The sequence below is a fragment of the Amphiprion ocellaris genome, chromosome 17, assembly GCF_022539595.1.
Source record: "Amphiprion ocellaris isolate individual 3 ecotype Okinawa chromosome 17, ASM2253959v1, whole genome shotgun sequence".
NCBI classification, from domain to species: domain Eukaryota; kingdom Metazoa; phylum Chordata; class Actinopteri; family Pomacentridae; genus Amphiprion; species Amphiprion ocellaris.
In genome coordinates, this window is record NC_072782.1 from 23,160,963 (window position 1) to 23,180,462 (window position 19,500).

The window sequence follows — 19,500 nt, forward strand, 5'->3', positions numbered from 1 at the left end:
TGACTAATAGCCGGGTCTGAGCACCATCTGGGGGAAATATTTAGCGGCCTGCTGTATAATTACATTCACCAAACCTTTAAAACGTCCTGCACTTTGACACAAGAGCTGGCTAACATAAAGGAGAACAGCACTATGAGAAATATATTTTTTAATATTCTGCATTACAAAGACTGATTCCATAAGACATCACTGGTCTATCGATATCTTCATCATTGTTTTTGTTGGTACACAGATTCACATGGATAAATGCTCTGCTGCAGTAGAACCACAGATGTAGCAGAGAGATCCAGGTGGGATCAGCTTCTCCAGTCTTACTAATGAAATAGTTCGATACATTATGTATCATTATTATAATAATTTAATGCTGCTGGTTTAAAACTGTAGGTTTATGCTGCAAGTATCTTCAGTTTCTGCCCCCATAAACACAAGACTAAATCTTAACGCTGCTCTAATATTGTTTAATTTCAGCAACACTGGATGCATTTCCATTAAATTTTGTACAAACTTTTAGGGTCACCCGGTAGACTCTGATGATTGGATAACTTTTCCCCTCACATCCTCACAAGATTTATTTTTGTGCTTGAGTCCTCTGAATCACAAAACATAACCGTGGGTATGAAAGGCCTGTTTACTTTAAAAAATAAATACACTAATTTAAAAAAATGTTAAATTCTATCACTTATCAGTGCAAAGAAACTGTTAAAACAGAAAAAAATTTCAGATTTTCAACTTTTTAATGTTACTCAAACATATCATGTGTGGCATGAGGTTCCAGCAGGAAAAATAACCAATTTAAAGTTTAAAATCACCATACCTCATCAAAGTCACTTTTGTCAAAAATGAACTATTTGCAGTCATGTGAGCTATACAACTATAAAACTAAGAAATAAACTTGTTTCTATATTTGGTACTGATTTGATGCCCAGTCTGTTTTACATTGCTGGATCTGCAGCTAAGAGAACAGATTAAAGACTTGATCAGCCTATTGGTATTTATCAGAGAATATTCAATCAATAACATTATTTTCACTCTGATTTGGCCAGAAATTATTCCCTCATCTCCCTCATTCTGGGACAGTGTCACACCTAAATGCACTTCTTCAATATCCTGTTTAAATGAATGAAGCTTAAAGTTTCCCAGCTCTAATGTGCAGCTGTCATGTTGAAAACAAGTAGCTGCATTGAGGGTCGATAAAATAAAGATATTAACTTCGAGTTCTTCATATCTCTCCATTATAACAACATGTTGACTGAACTCAAAGAAGAGGAAAACCTCAGACAATTTTGTGCAGAAGAAGAGTCACATGACACGTTAAACATATCCTTTTATGTGAAGAAAGCCTATTAAACAAAGTAAGGCTGATAACCACTGGCATGATTCCCCTTATCTCTGACTGGGGCTTGAGCCAGAGAGCCTGGTTATATCAAACTTACTTCATAGTACACCCCTCGGGTCTGTTTTTCTGCATTTTCCACAATAATTGTGTGTTGATCTCTGAGTGTTTACAAAACACAGGTGACTTTACAGCTCAGTGCTGCACCTGAACGTCTCCTGTGGAACAAACAAAGCTGCTGCTCTGCTAACGCAATGCTCCTTCCACGGGGTAAAACATGTTTTGATTGCATAATTTGTAAATGAGGAGTCTTTCTGAACAAAATCAGCAGCAAATCATTACTGAACATGAATGTTTCGGTATTAACTGTTGAGTTTAACAGACAAACTAATGGATTTGACCTGCAGCGGCACAAAAAAAAGTACACAAGCATTAAGTGAGATGCCACAAAGCCACATTGTTTCCAAACGCACAAGCTTGAAAACACACACACACAGACACACACAGTGATGTCACAGTGCCATGTTGGAGCCAGGCGGTCCTAGGAGGAGAGGAGTGATTACATAACGGCATCAGAGAGAGGAAGGAGGAGCTCGGAGAGGATGGAGGAACACACTGCTGGGACGAGGAAGGATGAAAGCGGAGGCTGGGACAATGTAATCTAGGGTTTAACATGACTCGTGCATTTAGAGATATTTTTAAACTATTCGGGCATACACAGAAAAGGACAAAGTTGTTTGACTGTAACTGAGGTCATTTGTTGACACATTGTGTTTCCATCTGCTGCTCCTCCTACAGGACTCTACATATTGATGACTCGACTACAGCCAGTTACATCCATCTGCAGCTGTGACGTCGCAGCTCGGGGCTCTGATGACTCAGGGGAGGTGTGGCAGGATAATGTAAACACACCAAAACACACTACACACACACACACACACACACACACACACACACACACAACAGCTCCACACAAGCACAAAGTCTAAAAATAGATCTCAGCATCAGGCTGGAGATCCACCATCAACATAACAGAAGGCAATTAAAAGATAGAATATTTTCACCACATCATGTTTGTGCTGCACAATCAGTCAAAGATCTGCAGCTAATTCCTTCTTTACTCAAAGAAATTGCTTCCATGCCAACACTGTGCAAGACATGGAGGAAGTCAATTATCCATCTTGATTTGCCGTGTTATTAATCTTATCTATCAACGGTGGGGATCTTGAAGGATTTTTCATGCTGTGGCCAAGAGATTTCTGACACTGACAATCTGAGAATGTTAATAAAGCGAAGCTGTGAGTGGCAGGTTTCTTAATACTTCTGCAAATTCACACCATTAAAAGCAGCTGAATTAGCTATTACCACTCCCTGTTTAAATGTTTTCATGGATGCATAGACAACTAATATCAGATTCTAGTAATACTCAAGAAACTTAAAAATGTGACAGCACTCAGGGGAGTATTTGACAATGAACATGATGCTGTTCCGAATGTAGAAATGTGTGTCTGTGTGTTCATCTTAGAGCTGGAATGACAAATTCATTAATCGATTCATTATCAGCGATAAAATAATAATCATCTACTATTGTGATAATCGATTAATCATTTGAACTAATTACCAAAAAGGTGTAAGTTCTCCAACTGCAGCTACAGAAATGTGAATATTTTTGGTATCTTTTCTCCTGTATGGTAGCAAACTAACATATTGGGTTGTGGACATTTGTCATGTTGGGCTTTGGGAAACAATGTTGGACATTTTTACCATTTTATTGACCAAATAACTAATCGACAAATTGAGAAAATAATCAGCGATGAAAATCCTTCATTGCAGTCTCATTTCAGATTTGACTTGCGGTTCAAACCTCATGTTTGTTCTCCTCCCATCACCTCTCCAGCTCCCCCCTAAGGACGTTTGCCTCAGTTTAAACACTTCTGCTTCAGTCAATCATGCATCTTTTCTTCTGCTTGATGCATCTACTGATTATCATTACTTTCTACTCCACACAACATATAATCAGTTAAATTACATAATTCAGTTATATAATCCATTTCATTTAGTCTGCATTAACGTTTGTCAAAGTTACATTATCATTATGAAGTATTACACTGAAGACTTCTGACAGATTATCTACAGCTGATTGAATGTTGAGAAACAGCTTAGGATGATTTTAGTGACATTTAGGACCTTATTTACAAAATAACAGAGTATTTGCTAACATAATAAACATAAAGGCAGAATACAGTACCATTCAACAGTTTAGAATCACTTAGAAATGTCCTTATTTTTGAGAGAAAAGCAGTTTTTTCAATGAAGATCACATTAAATGAATCAGAAATACAGTCTAGACATTGTTAATGTGTAAAATGACTATTGTAGCTGGAAACAGCTGATTTTTAATGGAATATCTCCATAGGGGTACAGAGGAACATTTCCAGCAACCATCACTCCTGTGTTCTAATGCTACATTGTGTTAGCTAATGGTGTTGAAAGGCTGATTGATGATTAGAAAACCCTTGTGCAAGTATGTTAACTCATGAATAAAAGTGTGAGTTTTCATGCAAAACATGAAATTGCCTGGGAAACCCCACAATTTTGACTGGTACTATATATACAAAAACTAGAAATACTGTTTTGCAGTAATATTCCTGCGCCACCAAGTAATGTTGGATTCTACACTCATTCCTATCCAGACTTGTATGATTTTTGTCATAAAGACTTTGCAGGAATTTAATAAATGAGAACCCAAGATTATTAGAATGGTATCTGACCAAAAGTGAAATATGGTAACAATCTCTCCTTCTTTTCCTGAGTTACTGTTCATTAACCAGAAGTTTTTCTGCAGAACACTATGATAACATTTTATTCTTTCTTCTCCACATTTATCTTACATTGAATTGTTTTAAATGTCTGTTTCTTTAGGTTGAAGCCTCTCCGACAAGATTCATGAATTTCAACCTGGTAGTTTATCGTAATCCTGTTAAACACAAACAGACAGACATACAAATCATACTGAAAACATTCCTCTGCTTCAGCGAGGAAAAGTTCCCTAAATTCTGATTTAGCATTTCAGTGACAGGATGCAAAAGAGTTGTGCATTCACACAAACGGCACATGTTGACAGCATTTTACAGGGACAGTCACACCAGTATTTGTCTCCCGTTTAAGTGATATGAAAAATGATCTAATCTGTGACTCAGAGGCCATAATATGATCTGAAACCATTGCCCCTCTATGGAAGGCTGGTTTCAACGACCTGTGAATAATTTTCTCTCGGGAGCAAAAGATGCACATCTGAAAATCTCAAAACTCTAATGTGAAGGAAATTCTATATTTTGCTGCTATTCCTTTGTATATTTTTTATGTTACCCGTGTGTGCGCTAATGTGAAAGTTTGTCGCACACTCTTGTCCCTATAAGACTATGTGTCAGGTAAGTGAATGTGACTTAATACCTTTGGCTTTTGTCGGAGGGAGTCATGAGTCCTGTCTTCACCAGTATGGTTTATTGCATTCTGATGGACACTTTCTCTTTTTGAATTTACTTTTGTGGAATTTCCACAACATTTAACATGGATTATGCTCATGATTTGCAGCCAAGGATATTAAACTTGGTTGTACATCATTTTAAACAAACATTTCCAGTGAGTACATATAGGTTAGAAATGTTTTATAGAGAAGCCATAAAACCCAGGAGGCGTTGTTTATTGTGATTATGAGCATTGTGCATTGTACTCCACTCCATCACCACATCCATAATCACATAATAGCATGCTTAGGCTAATTATGTGCTTTACACAACAATTTATGGCACATTTACAAGTGGGAGCTGGTCTCTAGAGAGTTACAGATGGAGCCGCTTTAATCACATTTGACATTTCAGTTAGACCAATAATTTTGCATGTTTCCTCAATGCAGTTCAGTCGAGTTGCAGCATTAGAGCCTGGCAGACTGACTGTTTAATCATGAGTGTGGACCCCGAGGACAGCAGCAGTAATGAACTGGCTGGCTGGGGTCACCTTTACAGGAGAGACGAGGCAGGAAAAAACACATCACTTATCCTGAGTACTCACATTTCCTTGCAGAGGACGCCGATGCGCTGGTTTTCTGAGCTGCTTCGCTCCTTGGACAGACTGAGTTCCTCCTGGTATTTGGAGTTCTGCTGTTTCAGCGCCTCAAGCTGGAAGGAGAGGAGACACAGATGGAGGCACCGAGTTATTATATACACACTTACAACCTTGTTACACTCAAGCCCCATTTAGACAGGATTTATTTCTCCAGGGGAACTGGGCTGATTTTAACTTCACCCATGGTGGTCAGTGATTTTCCCATTTGAAGCACTCATGAACAGATTTCATCTGAGATATAATTACTTCACCAAGGAATGCGGCGGAGTTATGTGACCATCGGCGATGGTTTGTCTGTCTGTCTGTCTCTCCGTCTGTCTGTTTGTCTGTTCACAATGTGACTCAAAAATGGACCAACAGATTTGGATGAAATTTTCAGGGAAGGTCATAAATGACACAAGGACCAAGTGATTAGATTTTGGCAGTGATGCAACTTATAGTCTGGAGCCACAGATTTGTTAAAGATTTCTGCATCATTGCGCGATAGCATCACGGTGTCTCTGTAGCTATGACTACTAAATGTGAATACTCCATAAACTGCCTGCTGACGATCACATGATTGCGGTCCTATGACAAATCCACCGCTGCAGACCACAAATTGTTTAAAGATTTCATCCTTTGGAAATCCTACAACAACGGAGCAGCCTTGACAGAGTACTGCGCTCTCGGAGTGCTTTTCTCGTTACAGCTGCAGTTACCTGATACTTACTACAGTTGTGTTTAGTCCTCGTGGGCTTTGAATGCCGTCCGCAGTGACAAGCTTGAATTTTAAAGTGGCTGACTGAGCTGTTTTCTGCAGGAACAGCTGTTTGTCCTTATACTTTATTTATCAGCTAAATATGAAATCACATTTTTGCATGAAAATTTGATATTTTTTCACAAATCTGGAAACATGCCAAGACTAATATAAAGGATAAGATGCTGAAAATTAAAGCCATCAGTAGAAATAGAGCTCAAGAGCTGATATCCTCCTTAAAGCTCTGTGCATTTATTTGTTTATTTATTTGCACTTATTTGTTTGTGTTTTGGTGCCACTATTAACAGCATTTGTTTACTGTGTACTCATAGATGTACAGACAACTATCACTGGACTACGCTGACACTGAAGAAAACTTTAAGATGTAAAGATTCTCAAGCAGTGATTTCAATATAGATTCATTGACATTTATTCGCAACACACATTAGAAATAATGATGGAGGTGTAAATCACACTGAATTATATAAATATGTTTTGTGTCTGTATGGTCAGAATTAGAAGAAAATACAACAGAATGCTACTTCTGATTGACACATTAAGACACACAAAAAGCAACTTTAAAAACAAAGTGATTAGTCATGATTATGAGAAGGATTGTGGTTTTTACATTTTTTTGGAGGACTACTGTTTTTGTGTAGCACAGTACAGACATAAAATGAAAGTGTGTCTTAACCATTTGGGTATGTTGACTTCAACTCTCTCTCTTGGCTTTCTGTTGAATGTGCATGTCTATTACCAACAATAACCAGGGTTAAAATGCCACATAGAAGAATGAAACTGCTGAGAAGCACAGTAGAAATTTCTTTCCCCGCCTGCTCCTGTTACTATTAATCCTGTTACAGCTTTGTGAACCTTTCCTTATGCTATACACTAAAAGTCAGCACATCTAACCCCTGCTGCTTTGATTTTGACAGTTCTTTATGTTCATTTTAAAATCAATCCTCCAACTCAGCTGTAGTCCACCTTTAAACAATGCCATGTAATGGTCAGCAGCAGGTTTAACAGGTTGACTCTTTCTGGTCTAGTAGTATCTTCATTTCTCTTCTAAACAAATCAGCCAGGGCTGCTTTAATTTTCTAATTGTTTTATTCATTAACTAATCACCAGATTATAAAATGTCACACAACAACAGTAAATTGCTAATTTTGTCTGACCAGTGTTCCAAAATCCAACTGTGATCCAACTGCGTATGTGGACATTAACAACAGCTGCACTTGTCCCTGACATTTGTGTTGCCATAAATAAAGATATTTCCTCCATAATTTGAGGCAGAAAATGAACAAATTGGTGCACAAAAATAATCCCAAGAATGCAGGAAACTCTTAAGAAAGTTCAAATCTCCTACCTGATGTGCCAAACCCAGCTCAGTGTTCAACCTAAATCTGCACCCATGGTAGTTTAAATTCACTGGGGACCTTTGCCGCACCTCTTTCTGCCTCATTTCAACTAATTGTTTGAGCTCTGCAACACAATACACACATACATTCACCACAGTGTCCCCAATACGAGCATCTGCCTCCAACTGCTATTAAAGAAGAGAAATTCTGGGTCATTAGGAGTGAAACCGAGGGTGATACTTAAAATACACAAGGCTTAGATATTCCTGACGAGCCCGAAGACAGCAGCATGAGTTAAATGTACGTGAAACTAAAAATAAAAGCCCCAGAAACAGCCGCGCTTTTAACTTCACCTCAAGCAAACTTTCTACTTCTCATCTGAGTCGGACGTCTGGGATTCCAAACACGTCTGAAATCACTCGTGACACTTCAAAGTGCTTGTCAGACACGTGCAGCATGGTGATATGAGCAGCGTTAGGATGGCCATGGTCAATAATTAATTAACAACAGCGAAATCAGTGCCCTGGCTGCAGCTGGCAGCACAGACGCCATGTGTAGCATGTTTGTGTTCGCACATTATCACATGTCAAGTGTGAGCATCGGCTGAGTTTCTTAATGCTCAATGTGAGATCTAGTCTGCAGAGCATGCACACTTCAACACATAAACATACATGAATGCAGAGTATTTATTTCTGCACTTTCAATTCTGTGGGGGGGTCGCAGGCAGAGGCTTTGACATGAATCAACCCCAGGAAAAGCAATAATTTACACTAACATTCACCTGCTTACAGTGACAATGAAGTGCTACTGTCTTGTGACTGCAGCACTGACTGGCCACCTCTCAGTGGGAGTCCTGTGCTAAATAACAAAACAGACATCCTACCTGGTAGTGAGGCGAGTAGATGTTGCTGGAGTAACCCTGATGCAGAGCAGCTATGTCCATATCTACACAGCTATGCACTGCTGGATTTGTCAGCTCTGTCTACCTGCTAAACGGCAGCAGTGTTGTCACTTTGCCTCCGCTCTCGCTCTCTCTGTAACACGCAGAGTCGAACACCAGCTGGGCATCAATAAACCATCAGCTCTCGTCCCCCACTGTGCACGGCTGTGAGAGGGAAATGGAGAGCATGTCGCCCGAGCAGCCTCACTCTCTCTCTCACAGCCGAGCACTGTCATTATGTAAGCTGGAGGAAGCTCCTCCCCAGCCTCATCCCCACCACCTTCCTGCAGCTCACAATGTTGTTTTCTCACAACATATCTACACTCACTCCTCAGAAAGCTTCGCCGTTCATTCATAGTGCAGCTCAAACTGAAGAATCAGCCAGTTACAGCAGCGAGGTCTGATAAAAACAACCTAACATTTCCGCAGGCCACTATTTTAAAAATCGTTTAATCTATTGACCATGTTAGCAATTTGTCGATTAATCTAAACAGAAATATAATTTTTATCCAAAAAAGCCAAATGACTACACTACCGTTCAAAAGTTTGGGGTCACCCAGACTATTTCCTGTGTTCCATGAAAACTCACACTTTTATTCATGTGCTAACAAAATTGCTCGAGGGTTTTCTAATCATCAATTAGCCTTTCAGCCCCGTTAGCTAACACAATGTAGCATTAGAACACAGGAGTGATGGTTGCTGGAAATGTTCCTCTGTACCTCTATGGAGATATTCCATTAAATATCAGCTGTTTCCAGCTAGAATAGTCATTTACCACATTAACAATGTCTGGACTGTATTTCTGATTCACTTAATGTTAACTTAATTGAAAAAAATGCTTCTCTTTCAAAAATAAGAACATTTCTAAGTGACTCCAAATTTTTGAATGGTAGTGTATTTAATTTTACCTTCTCAACACCAAGCAGCTTTTGATTGTATTTTTGCTCCTGTCAAATTTTTATTCACTGTGAACTTAAAAAAAAAAAAAAAAAAAAAAACTTAAAAAAAAAAAGTAAAATCCAGGTGAAAATTACAGTGCAAGAAGTTGTGAAAATCTGGCAGCAAGCTTGCCAGAAAAATGTGTTAAGAACTGGGGAACACTGTAATGTCCCAAAAGTTAAAAAAAAGCAAATAATTCTTTACCTGTAATTCAACAAAAAAATTGAAAATCTGTAAAACAGCAGTTAAAGAAATTATCAACAAAAAATATTTTTTCTTTCAAATACATACAAATATCTGAAAATATCTGTAAACTGCATTTTTTTTAAAATTTAAAAACAGTAAAACAATTATGGTCAAACACTGTGAAGGAACAAAACACTTTCTGCAAAACTACAGATTTTGATGCGGACATTATTTACAGTTTTGGTCTGTATTTTAACAAATGCACAAATGTAAATTTAAATTTTTCTGTGACTTTTACTAATTATCTCTAATTTTTAAAAAAACTGAAAATCTATAAAATAATTGTAAATTGCAAAAAAAAAAGTAAATATTGTTTCAAATTGTTAAAAAACATTTTACAGTGCAGATTCATTATTCACTACATATAAAGTCGTGTACCTCTATGGAAAAAAAACATGTCTAAAAGTAGCAGACACTTCCACATTTATTAATTAAACCGATTAAACATATTAACTAATGAAACAACAGATGAAGGACATGCATCTCCAAAAATGTATTGTAGATTAGCTGCAGTATCTAGTTGTTTTACCAGGTGGAGCCTCTTACTGTTTAATACTAGAGACTCGAGGGGGCTGCTTATCGGACTAAAGGTAATTGATGTTGGCAAGCAAGAGAGCATTGTGGAGGTTTAGCTAGCAATGCGACACCATGATAAAGACTGCAGAATTTGTGGTCTACAGCTAGAGCTTCTACTTTGAAAACAAGCTGAAGGTTACGGGAATAGTGCTCTTGGAGCTAAATGGCTAAAAGAAGAGTCAATTACGAGGCGAGTGGAAGTGTCCATGGGTAAGAATGACCGCATCAGCATAGTGAAAAAAAATGTCCACTGAACTTCATTTGTTGCAACAAATCCCAGGTGCAATGTGACAATTATAATGCCATGAATCATGATTAAAAAAAGTTAAATTTCTTTTACTATTTTGCGAAAGCTGAAATGAAAATGGAGTTAAAATGTACACAAGTCCCCACAGGTGGCACCAATAGAGGAAAAAATTGTGATTATAATGTAGAGCATGTGACTACATACTGTTCTATATTCGTAAGATATTTATCCATCCATCCATTATCTATACATCACTTAATCATCACTAGGGTCGTGGAGAGCTGGAGTCTATTCCAGTTGACTTAGGGTGATGGCAGGGGACACCCTGGACAGATCATCAGTCTATCACAGGACTATACATAGAGATAAACAATCACACTCACATTCACACCTACGGAGAATTTAGAGTTACCAATTAACCTCAGCATGTTTTTGAACTGTGGGAGGAAGCTGGAGTACCCGGAGAAAACCCACGCATGCACAGGGAGAACATGCAAACTCCATGCAGAAAAATCCCGGGAAGGTGATGACGCAAACCGGAAATCTTCTAACTGCAAGGTAAAAGTGCTAACCACCAAGCCACTGTGCAGCCCGTGAGATATTTATGATTTTTAAAAATTCATTTTCATATTTGTCTGCTCTGTGTAAGCCCAAATAGTCAAAAAATGTATTTTTTGGACTGTTCACTTTCTGCCATAGCTGATCACTAAAGGCCTCCTGAACCTTCTGAACCCCAAATCTGGTAGTGGCGTCTGGGGTTCAGAGGGTTCAATCATTTTTTTTGTCATTGTATAATGCAGCACAGTACAAATGTAAGCAAAAGTTTACATATTAAAGTGCAATACTGTCCAATTAAACTAGCAACGTGTAAATACATAAACAACAAGGCTTACTATTTAGGTCTACAGTGCAACTCCAAAAGAAATCTAAGATTTTAACTGAAAAATGTAAATGAGAACAACTTTATTGGGAATTCAGCTGTATTAAAATACAGTATGTGTGAGCACAGAGAGTAGCAAACAGATGTAAAGTGCCTCCTGTGGTGTTCTCTTTAGATGTTTGTACATTGTATTGTGCTGCAGTGGTTTGCCACCGAAACTCAGCACAGTGTACACACCACCTTCATGTTCTCTGATCACTTGAAATACTCCCAGACTTTCAAAGCCTTCAGGTCTTTTAAAACTTTTACTCTCAACAGAACCACTCTGTGCAGCTGCCATTGTGTAAAACTGTAGTGCACCTGACTAATGACTGGAACCAAAAACAACTGATGTCATAATGCAGCATTTACACAGTAACACTGCAGAAAAACATTCGTTACAGTGAAGTAAAACCCTTTAGAAAGAAATTCCACAACAATGCGTTTGGTTAAAATATTGATATCAACACATTTTCAGCAGTATTAATCGTGCCCACTGCACTGATTATGTCTTTTTTTGTTGTTTCAGCATGTCTTGCACTTCTTTCTCTCTCACGGCATCGTCTTTCCTGAGCTGCTCCACAGTTTGGTGCTCGGTCATCCAGATTCGTTCTCTCTGCTGAATTTCGTTGTTGGCATTCAGCAGCTGTTCCTCGAGATCAAAGAGCTTTGCCGAGAGACTCTCGTTGATGCCACCGAGTCGACGGACTTCCTGCTCCCTCATGGAAATCTGTTCATGCAGGAAGTCGATGTTTTTCACTGTCTGCTGATGGAGCCAGGCTTCTTCTCCAGACTCCTGATCTGGTGGAAGTTCTTCTGATCCTGGTCACTCAAGCTGCGTCTTTTCTGTCTGGAGCTTTACAATGTGTTCGTTCATGCGGCTGATGCGCTCCTGCAGAGGGTTGTTGTTGTTCTCTTGCATCTGTCACATCTTCTCCTCAAGCTCTTTGGTCTTCTCTACCATTTCACTGTTGTCCAACTGCAGGTTAGCATTTTCCTGTTGCAGGCTTTTATTCCTGTCTTCCATTACTTGCATCTGCTTCTTCAGAGCCTACGTTTCTTCTCGGTCTTCTTCTGTGTGGAGGTTTTTGGATTCCTGCAGCATCGCAAAGAGGCAAACAGACTTCAGCTTCTTTGCAGATGAGCTGCTCCTTGATGTCATCCTCAGCCTCCAATGATGTCGGCCCAATTCAAGGTCTGTGAGGAGGCCTGGTCCTGCCTCTGGATGGCTTTGTAGTTCCTTTGAACGACATCGGCCCATGTCATGATCGACGTGTGGTTCTGGGAGGCCTGGTCTTGCTGGGTGGTGTTGTTTTTACGGCTCCCACCCTCCTGCTTTTCTTGCAGCTTTCTAAGCTCCCAGCTTTGATATATCAGCAGTTCCTCCAGCCTGCAGGTTTTAGCCTTGCTGGTCTGAGCCCAGCGGAGGAACTGCTCCTTCTCTGAGACAAGCTGTTGAAGGCCCATGTTGGCCACTCGCTCTTTCAGGTGTTCATGTTCTACCTTGATAGCAAAGGCTCTGTGAAATCCAGGTCGGTTACTCTTTGCCTTTGAGAAAGCAGCCTGTTCAGGGGTGAGGGCGAATCTGACTTTGCGTTCAGGTTGACTTTTCTGAGCCATTGTTGTGGAAACTGAAGTAGTAAATACAGAAATACAGAAGTGATGAAAGGCACTAGCCTGTGGCAGTTGTTTGGGTCTATACAGGACTTGTAGAACATGGTTTGTGGTTTGTAGATGTTGGTAGTCACTTGTAGTCTTTTGTAGATGGTTTAAAAAAAAATCAGCTGATGCTCTGACTGTTGGAAAGTACAAGAAATGTTCTGACCTGCCCTGTATTTCTAAACTTTGTGACATCATCAGTGTGTGTGCTTGTGTATTGCTAGGCAACAGAGAACAAACCCCCACCTGCGCACGCGCACGCGCACACACACACACACACACACACACACACACACACACAGACGCACGCACACGTGCTGTATTACATCACAACCTATATCACCGTCATGGCTGAGCAGAGAGGCAGATGTAAGAGTGTCCCTGCTGAATCATTGCTCGACAACATGTGTTCCACCGAGACTCACAAGTCCTGCTCGCTCTATCTTGTAGCTACGAAAACATTTTAAATTTTTGATTACAATCGTGTTCTTCTGAGCGGCCTTGCTGTCTTGATGCAGCTAGATTTGAGATAGACTGTACAGTGGAATGTACGTCACCTCTCTTTATCCTGTGCTTGTCAGAATTATTACCCATGAAGGCACCCTCCAAACACATGTGCAGCTAGATGCACTACCAGTCCTGATCGTAATGTATTGATTTATAATGCCTTTTATAATCACTGCATTTAAGCTGTATGAAAAATAATTAACTAAAAGCTTTAAAAATTTACACAAACAGTAGCTGAGTAAATTTGTGGTTGTGCAGGAGATATTCAGCTTGGGTGCATATTTGCACAGTAATAGTGGTTCAAAACTATGTAACTCCAAAATGAGTCATGTAAAATATATGAATAATTAATAAGGCATGAAACACACCTAATTTAAAATATTAAAATTTACTCCATTGCATCAATATAGCCACCATAAAACCAAAAAAATCATTGTCACATTTTTAACTTTCCAACAGTTTTTGAACTACGTATGACGCAAAGTTGTCTAAAAATTTTAGTGTGATATTTTATCAAAATTACTCATTTTCTAGTTGTCTATTTAATAAAATTACCAAAAATTAAACAGTTTGCACAAAATTCTGTAAAAAGCAAAAAAAAATCTGCATACTTTTTCATCTGCAGTCAAGAGTGGTTCTGAAACTACTGCTTATTTTAGCTACAAAATAATTAAAATTTAATTTTAAAAATAAAAATTCTTTCAATCTCTCAAAGTTTCTAAAAGTAAGAGAAATATTTCTCATTGAATCATGACCAAAAACAGCAGGAGAGCAGGGTTTTAAACATGTGCATGAAAGAGACTGCTGCCATGGAATGACATTTATAATTACTATCAAACAGAAAGCATGTTTATTTCTAATCTCTGATCCATTTCTCTCGCTATTAGGAGACTGACCATCTGGAGCTCACTGGCAGCTGCAGTCAGAGCAGAGACGAATGTAGAATAGGTGAGTAAGAGGGCACCAAAGACTGAGCCATCTACAGCAGGTGGACCATACACAGAGTATGGAATGACAAAAATATCAAGCTACAGATGGCAGTGAGAGCCAGAAAGACATAGAGGCTGAGGGAGATGAGACACATGCAGAGATGGGCCGTGGTATTTCATGCACGGCTGATCCTGATGTGGATGAGCAACAAAAAACCCTGCAGGCTAAAGATGCTGCGCTGCTGTATGTGCATGTGCAAATCCTGACATCAGGTGTACATAAAGCTCACTGCACATGCTGGAAATATCTGTATGTTTGCATTGAAAAGAGCGTAAGTGGAAGGATTGAACAGTGTGTTCATCTGCTTTAATGTGAGCTGCAATGGTTAACATGACTAACTCACAGGGAAAATTTCACCTGTTCGTAAGACTGCAAATTACATTAAATGATGTTTGTAATTCACTGAGTACCCTGTCCTGGATGCTGCTACATGTGAGCTAACATTAGAAGAAAACATGAGCTAAAAGAAGTATAAATATTTCAACAATACATATTGTACAATTTTGTCTGATTAATATTAACGCTAAGGTTAAGAAACTACATTACACATAATACAAATTAACATGACAAATTTCAATATTAACAAAGATATGAAAGATGAATCATGCTGTTTAAACCATAAAGCAAAAGTTTAACTTCTGCCTTTTTTCCCTGTGTCTGTGCTAAGCAGCCAAACAGGGATATACTGAAAGAAATAGCTTACATTTGCATTCAACATATTGCACTTCACACTAAATTGCTCTGTAATAAAAGGAGAAAGAAGTCTTTTTACCTGGATGATCAACAGCTGAGGGTGCTAACCAGTGCTGCCAGATGTTCGATAATTACCATATTTGTAGGAGAATTTAGCCCTTAATCTATTCAGGAATTTTAACAACCTCTAAATGTATGACAGTTTTGACATGTCATAGTATAAGCTGGGGCTGCACAGTGGTGTAGTGGTTAGCACTTTCGCCTTGCAGCTAGAAGATCCCCAGTTCGCGTCCCAGCCTTCCCGGGATCTTTCTGCATGGAGTCTGCATGTTCTCCCTGTGCATGTATGGGATCTCTCCGGGTACTCTGGCTTCCTCTCACAGTCCAAAAATATGCTGAGGTTAATTGATTATTCTAAATTGCCCGTAGGTGTGAATACGAGTGTGACTGTTTGTCTGTATATGTAGCCCTGTGATAGACTGGTGACCTGTCCAGGGTGTCCTCTGCCTTCGCCCCAAGCCAGCTGGGATAGACTCCAGCCCCCCCGCGACCCTAATGAGGATAAAGCGGTATGTAGATGATGGATAGTATAATCTTTTTCTGTAATATTGACATCATATAGAGCTGAGGTGGAACTAGCCTGACTATTAACCATGTCAGTAATGTATTACAGAAAACAGACTCTGGATCTGCTACTAATGAGCCAAGATGTCAGCACAGATGTTGCTGCTCTTAAGAAAACTTTGTTATTTTGTATTGTACAAATTTGTCATCACACTAAGTTTTGGTGTGGATATCCCAAGCTTATTTTGATTTACTGTACATAGCGAAACTCCGATGAGGTGGACACTCAACCCAAGGGCAGTTCCGTGTTGGTAAGCAGAGATCATTGTGGGGGTTTAGCTAGCAATGGACCACTATGACTAAGATGTCTATTGGCCAGAGCTCATTGGTTTGACCGAAGCTGAGATTGACTAGGACAGTGTTCCTATATCCCAGTGGTGTATGCACCAGATCTGACTTTGATGCTCATATTATATCTCTTCTGACTAAAACAGCAATACTACCTCAGGATCAATGATGTATGTGCTTAATTCATGTCATTAATCAACCAGTTACTGATTCACAGATTCCCATTGCCACACTGGTGTGACTGCGAACACAAACAAAGGATCAGGCTTGGGTTAATGGCAATTAGAGATGTGATGTCAGCGAACGAATGGCTCTTTTAAGTGAACATTGAGAACCGGTTTGCAGTTGCTCCATTCACATTAATGCAGCTGTATATGCAGCTAAGTTAGAGGAAGAGGAGTGTGAGAGCTGTCCAAGTTCGACTGACTGGAGACTGGAGTGGAGCTACATTTACCGCTTTATCAGGGAGGGCGGCGAAAAAAGCAAAAACAAAATAGTCAAAGGAAACATAGCAGCATTTGGATGCATTTTTCTGGTGACAACACGCAAGGTAGAGCACAATGTAATATTTGTCAGAAGAACATCTCTTTCTAGCCCACGTCAACAAACAACTTACATTGCCATGTATCATATATACACACACACACACACACACACACACACAGACATGTATAAACAATAACAAAAACAATGAAAAACCACACAAGAATATTTTAACAATACAGAAAAAATATAAAAATAATAAATATGAATAAAATGTGTATATGTATATAAAAAATATACATAGAACTCAGTAGAGTTTGGTGGGATGTGTAAGTTTGAGTTATTAGTCAGTGACTGGAACACACACTGTGTCTGGCAGGCTTGTATACATTGCCCACTGCATTCAGTCGATAAACTGTGGATGTCCTCTAAACCACAGCACTGGCTGTGACTCATATATGTTAAAAACTCAATGTTTTTACAAGTGGAATAGTGACATTTGGAATGCCATAATTCTACAGTTTTTGGATTTGTACATCTGGCAACAGTGGTGCTACCTTAAGTCCACTTTGAGCTGCCACTGCAGCTTCTGTCATCAATCAAATGAGCTGTCTTCTGTATTTACTCTCTTGGCAGCTCAAGCATGAGGAATTGTGACATTTGTGATGGATTTTGGGTCAGAATGGTCAGAAAAGTGTGCTGGATTGAATGCTGCAGTGCAACCGGATGTACGAAGACATCCTGGTATTTATAGCATTGATAACATAACTCATATATGGGTGACTAAAACATTTTATAAAACAATGTGTCAAGCTAAGGTTAAAAGGTTAACGGCCATTTGCGTAATAAATATTATACTGGCATACTATATAGTAAAGTAATATAAGTGTGAAAATGCACTCTTTGCCTCAGTCCAGAAGCCTTCATGTGCCTTTTTAATAACACTTTACAAAAGTGAGCTTGAAATATAAATGTAAACCTTACACAATGTTTGTCCCAACTGGCTCATGCACCTAACCTAACTTGTAAAGTAGCTACAGCTAATAAAATCTGCCAGTGACAGTTATCATTTCAGCCAGAAAAACAATGGTTTAAAATAAGAAGCCGCTTTGGTCTGAACTGCTTCAACTGCTGAGGATTCCAATGCTAGTTCTGCCAACAATATCAATGTAAACTAAAAGCAGCATAGTAATAGAAATAAGTGAGGGCGACAGGAATCCTGGTGATTTCAGTGACTTTTGGTATTCACCAAATTCTGTAGATAAATATGACCCCACATATTTCCTTTGAAGACCTGTGCTCACCTGCATCTCCAGTGTCTTATTCTCATTGGTGAGCTGGCCCAGCGACAGCGCCGTCCTCTCTGACTTCTCAGTAGACTGGAAAATAGAATGTGCACACATCAAACATAATGTTTCACACCACACAATCGGTATATTCTAATACACGCACAAATACAATGTGTTTCTCTAGGAAAACATTAAATAATTGTTTTGTGGTCATTAAAAAACTGTCTATTTTCATTAGTGCGCTGTCAGAACAATATTTCTTTTAACTTAAAGTGAGGGGGTTAGAAGCAGAGTGGTCTAACCCACAAAAAAATCTGAAGTGAGTTACAGGTATATATAATTTCTGTAATATTTTATGGTCTAGAGTTTAGTGGAAAAGTGGTCTAACTCACAAATCAAATATAGTGTTACAGTGGCACTTCGAATGGTAGACCATTCCTGAAAACATACAACTTTGAACCATTTTTCTCAAAAACCACAGAAAGTGGTTTGGACCACTCCGTTTTCAAATCCTTCAAGTACACTCTCATTGTCTGTCATTCAAAAGATAAGGTGTGTGTGTGTCTGTGTGTGTGTGTGTGTGTGTGTGTGTGTGTGTGTGTGTGTGTGTGTGTGTGTGTGTGTGTGTGTGTGTATATATATATATATACACAGAGAGAGAGAGATAGATTTATAGATATAGATATATAGATATAGATATGTATGTACGTATGCATATATACACACACATGGACAAAATTGTTGGTATCCTTCTGTTGAAGAAAGAAAAAACAACAATGGTCATGAAATAACTTGAAATTGACAAAAGTAATAATAGATAAAAAATGTACTGAAAACTTTGAATTGTGGTTCAACAGAATCATTAGTTTGTTTTTTAAAAAACAAACAAATAAAACTGGCCTGGACAAAAATGATGGTACCCTTAACTTAATATTTTATTGCACAACCTTTTGAGGCAATCACTGCAATCAAACGATTTCTGAAACCCTCGATGAGACTTCTGCTCCTGTTGACAGGTATCTTGACCCACTCCCGTGAGCAAACGAGCAAACTCCTCCAGCAGTCTCAGACTTGAAAGGAACCTTCTCCAGACTGCATGTTTCAGCTCCTTCCACAGATGTTCAATAGGATTTAGATCAGGGTTCATAGAAGGCCACTTCAGAATAGTCCAATGTTCCTCTTAGCCATTCTTGGCTGTTTTTATCTGTGTGTTTTGGCTCATTATCCTGTTGCAAGACCCATGACCTGCGACTGAGACCAAGCTTTCTGACACTGGGCAGCACATTTCTCTCTAGAATACCTTGATAGTCATGAGATTTCATTGTACCCTGCACAGATTCAAGACACCCTGTACCAGATGCAGCAAAGCAGCCCCAGAACATAACAGAGCCTCCTTCATGTTTCACAGTAGGGACAGTGTTCTTTTCTTGATATGCTTCATTATTGCGTCTGTGAACATAGAGCTGATGTGCCTTGTTAAAAAGTTCCAGTTTTGTCTCGTCTGTCCAGAGGACATTCTCCCAGAAGCTTTGTGGCTTGTCAACATGC

At 39.1% G+C, this 19,500-nt stretch overlaps 1 protein-coding gene across 2 annotated transcripts in view; it reads right to left on the reverse strand.

Annotated features, from left to right (window-relative positions):
• The window catches only part of clip1b (CAP-GLY domain containing linker protein 1b), a 57,473-nt gene that overhangs the window by 13,631 nt on the left and 24,342 nt on the right, over window positions 1–19,500 (reverse strand). For both annotated transcript variants that reach the window (XM_023276788.3, XM_023276789.3), the window contains 2 exons: window positions 17,968–18,042; window positions 5,405–5,511 (listed from right to left, as the gene is read on the reverse strand). In XM_023276788.3, the coding sequence (XP_023132556.2) occupies window positions 5,405–5,511; window positions 17,968–18,042 (182 nt within the window). The remainder of the gene's footprint in view (window positions 1–5,404; window positions 5,512–17,967; window positions 18,043–19,500) is intronic.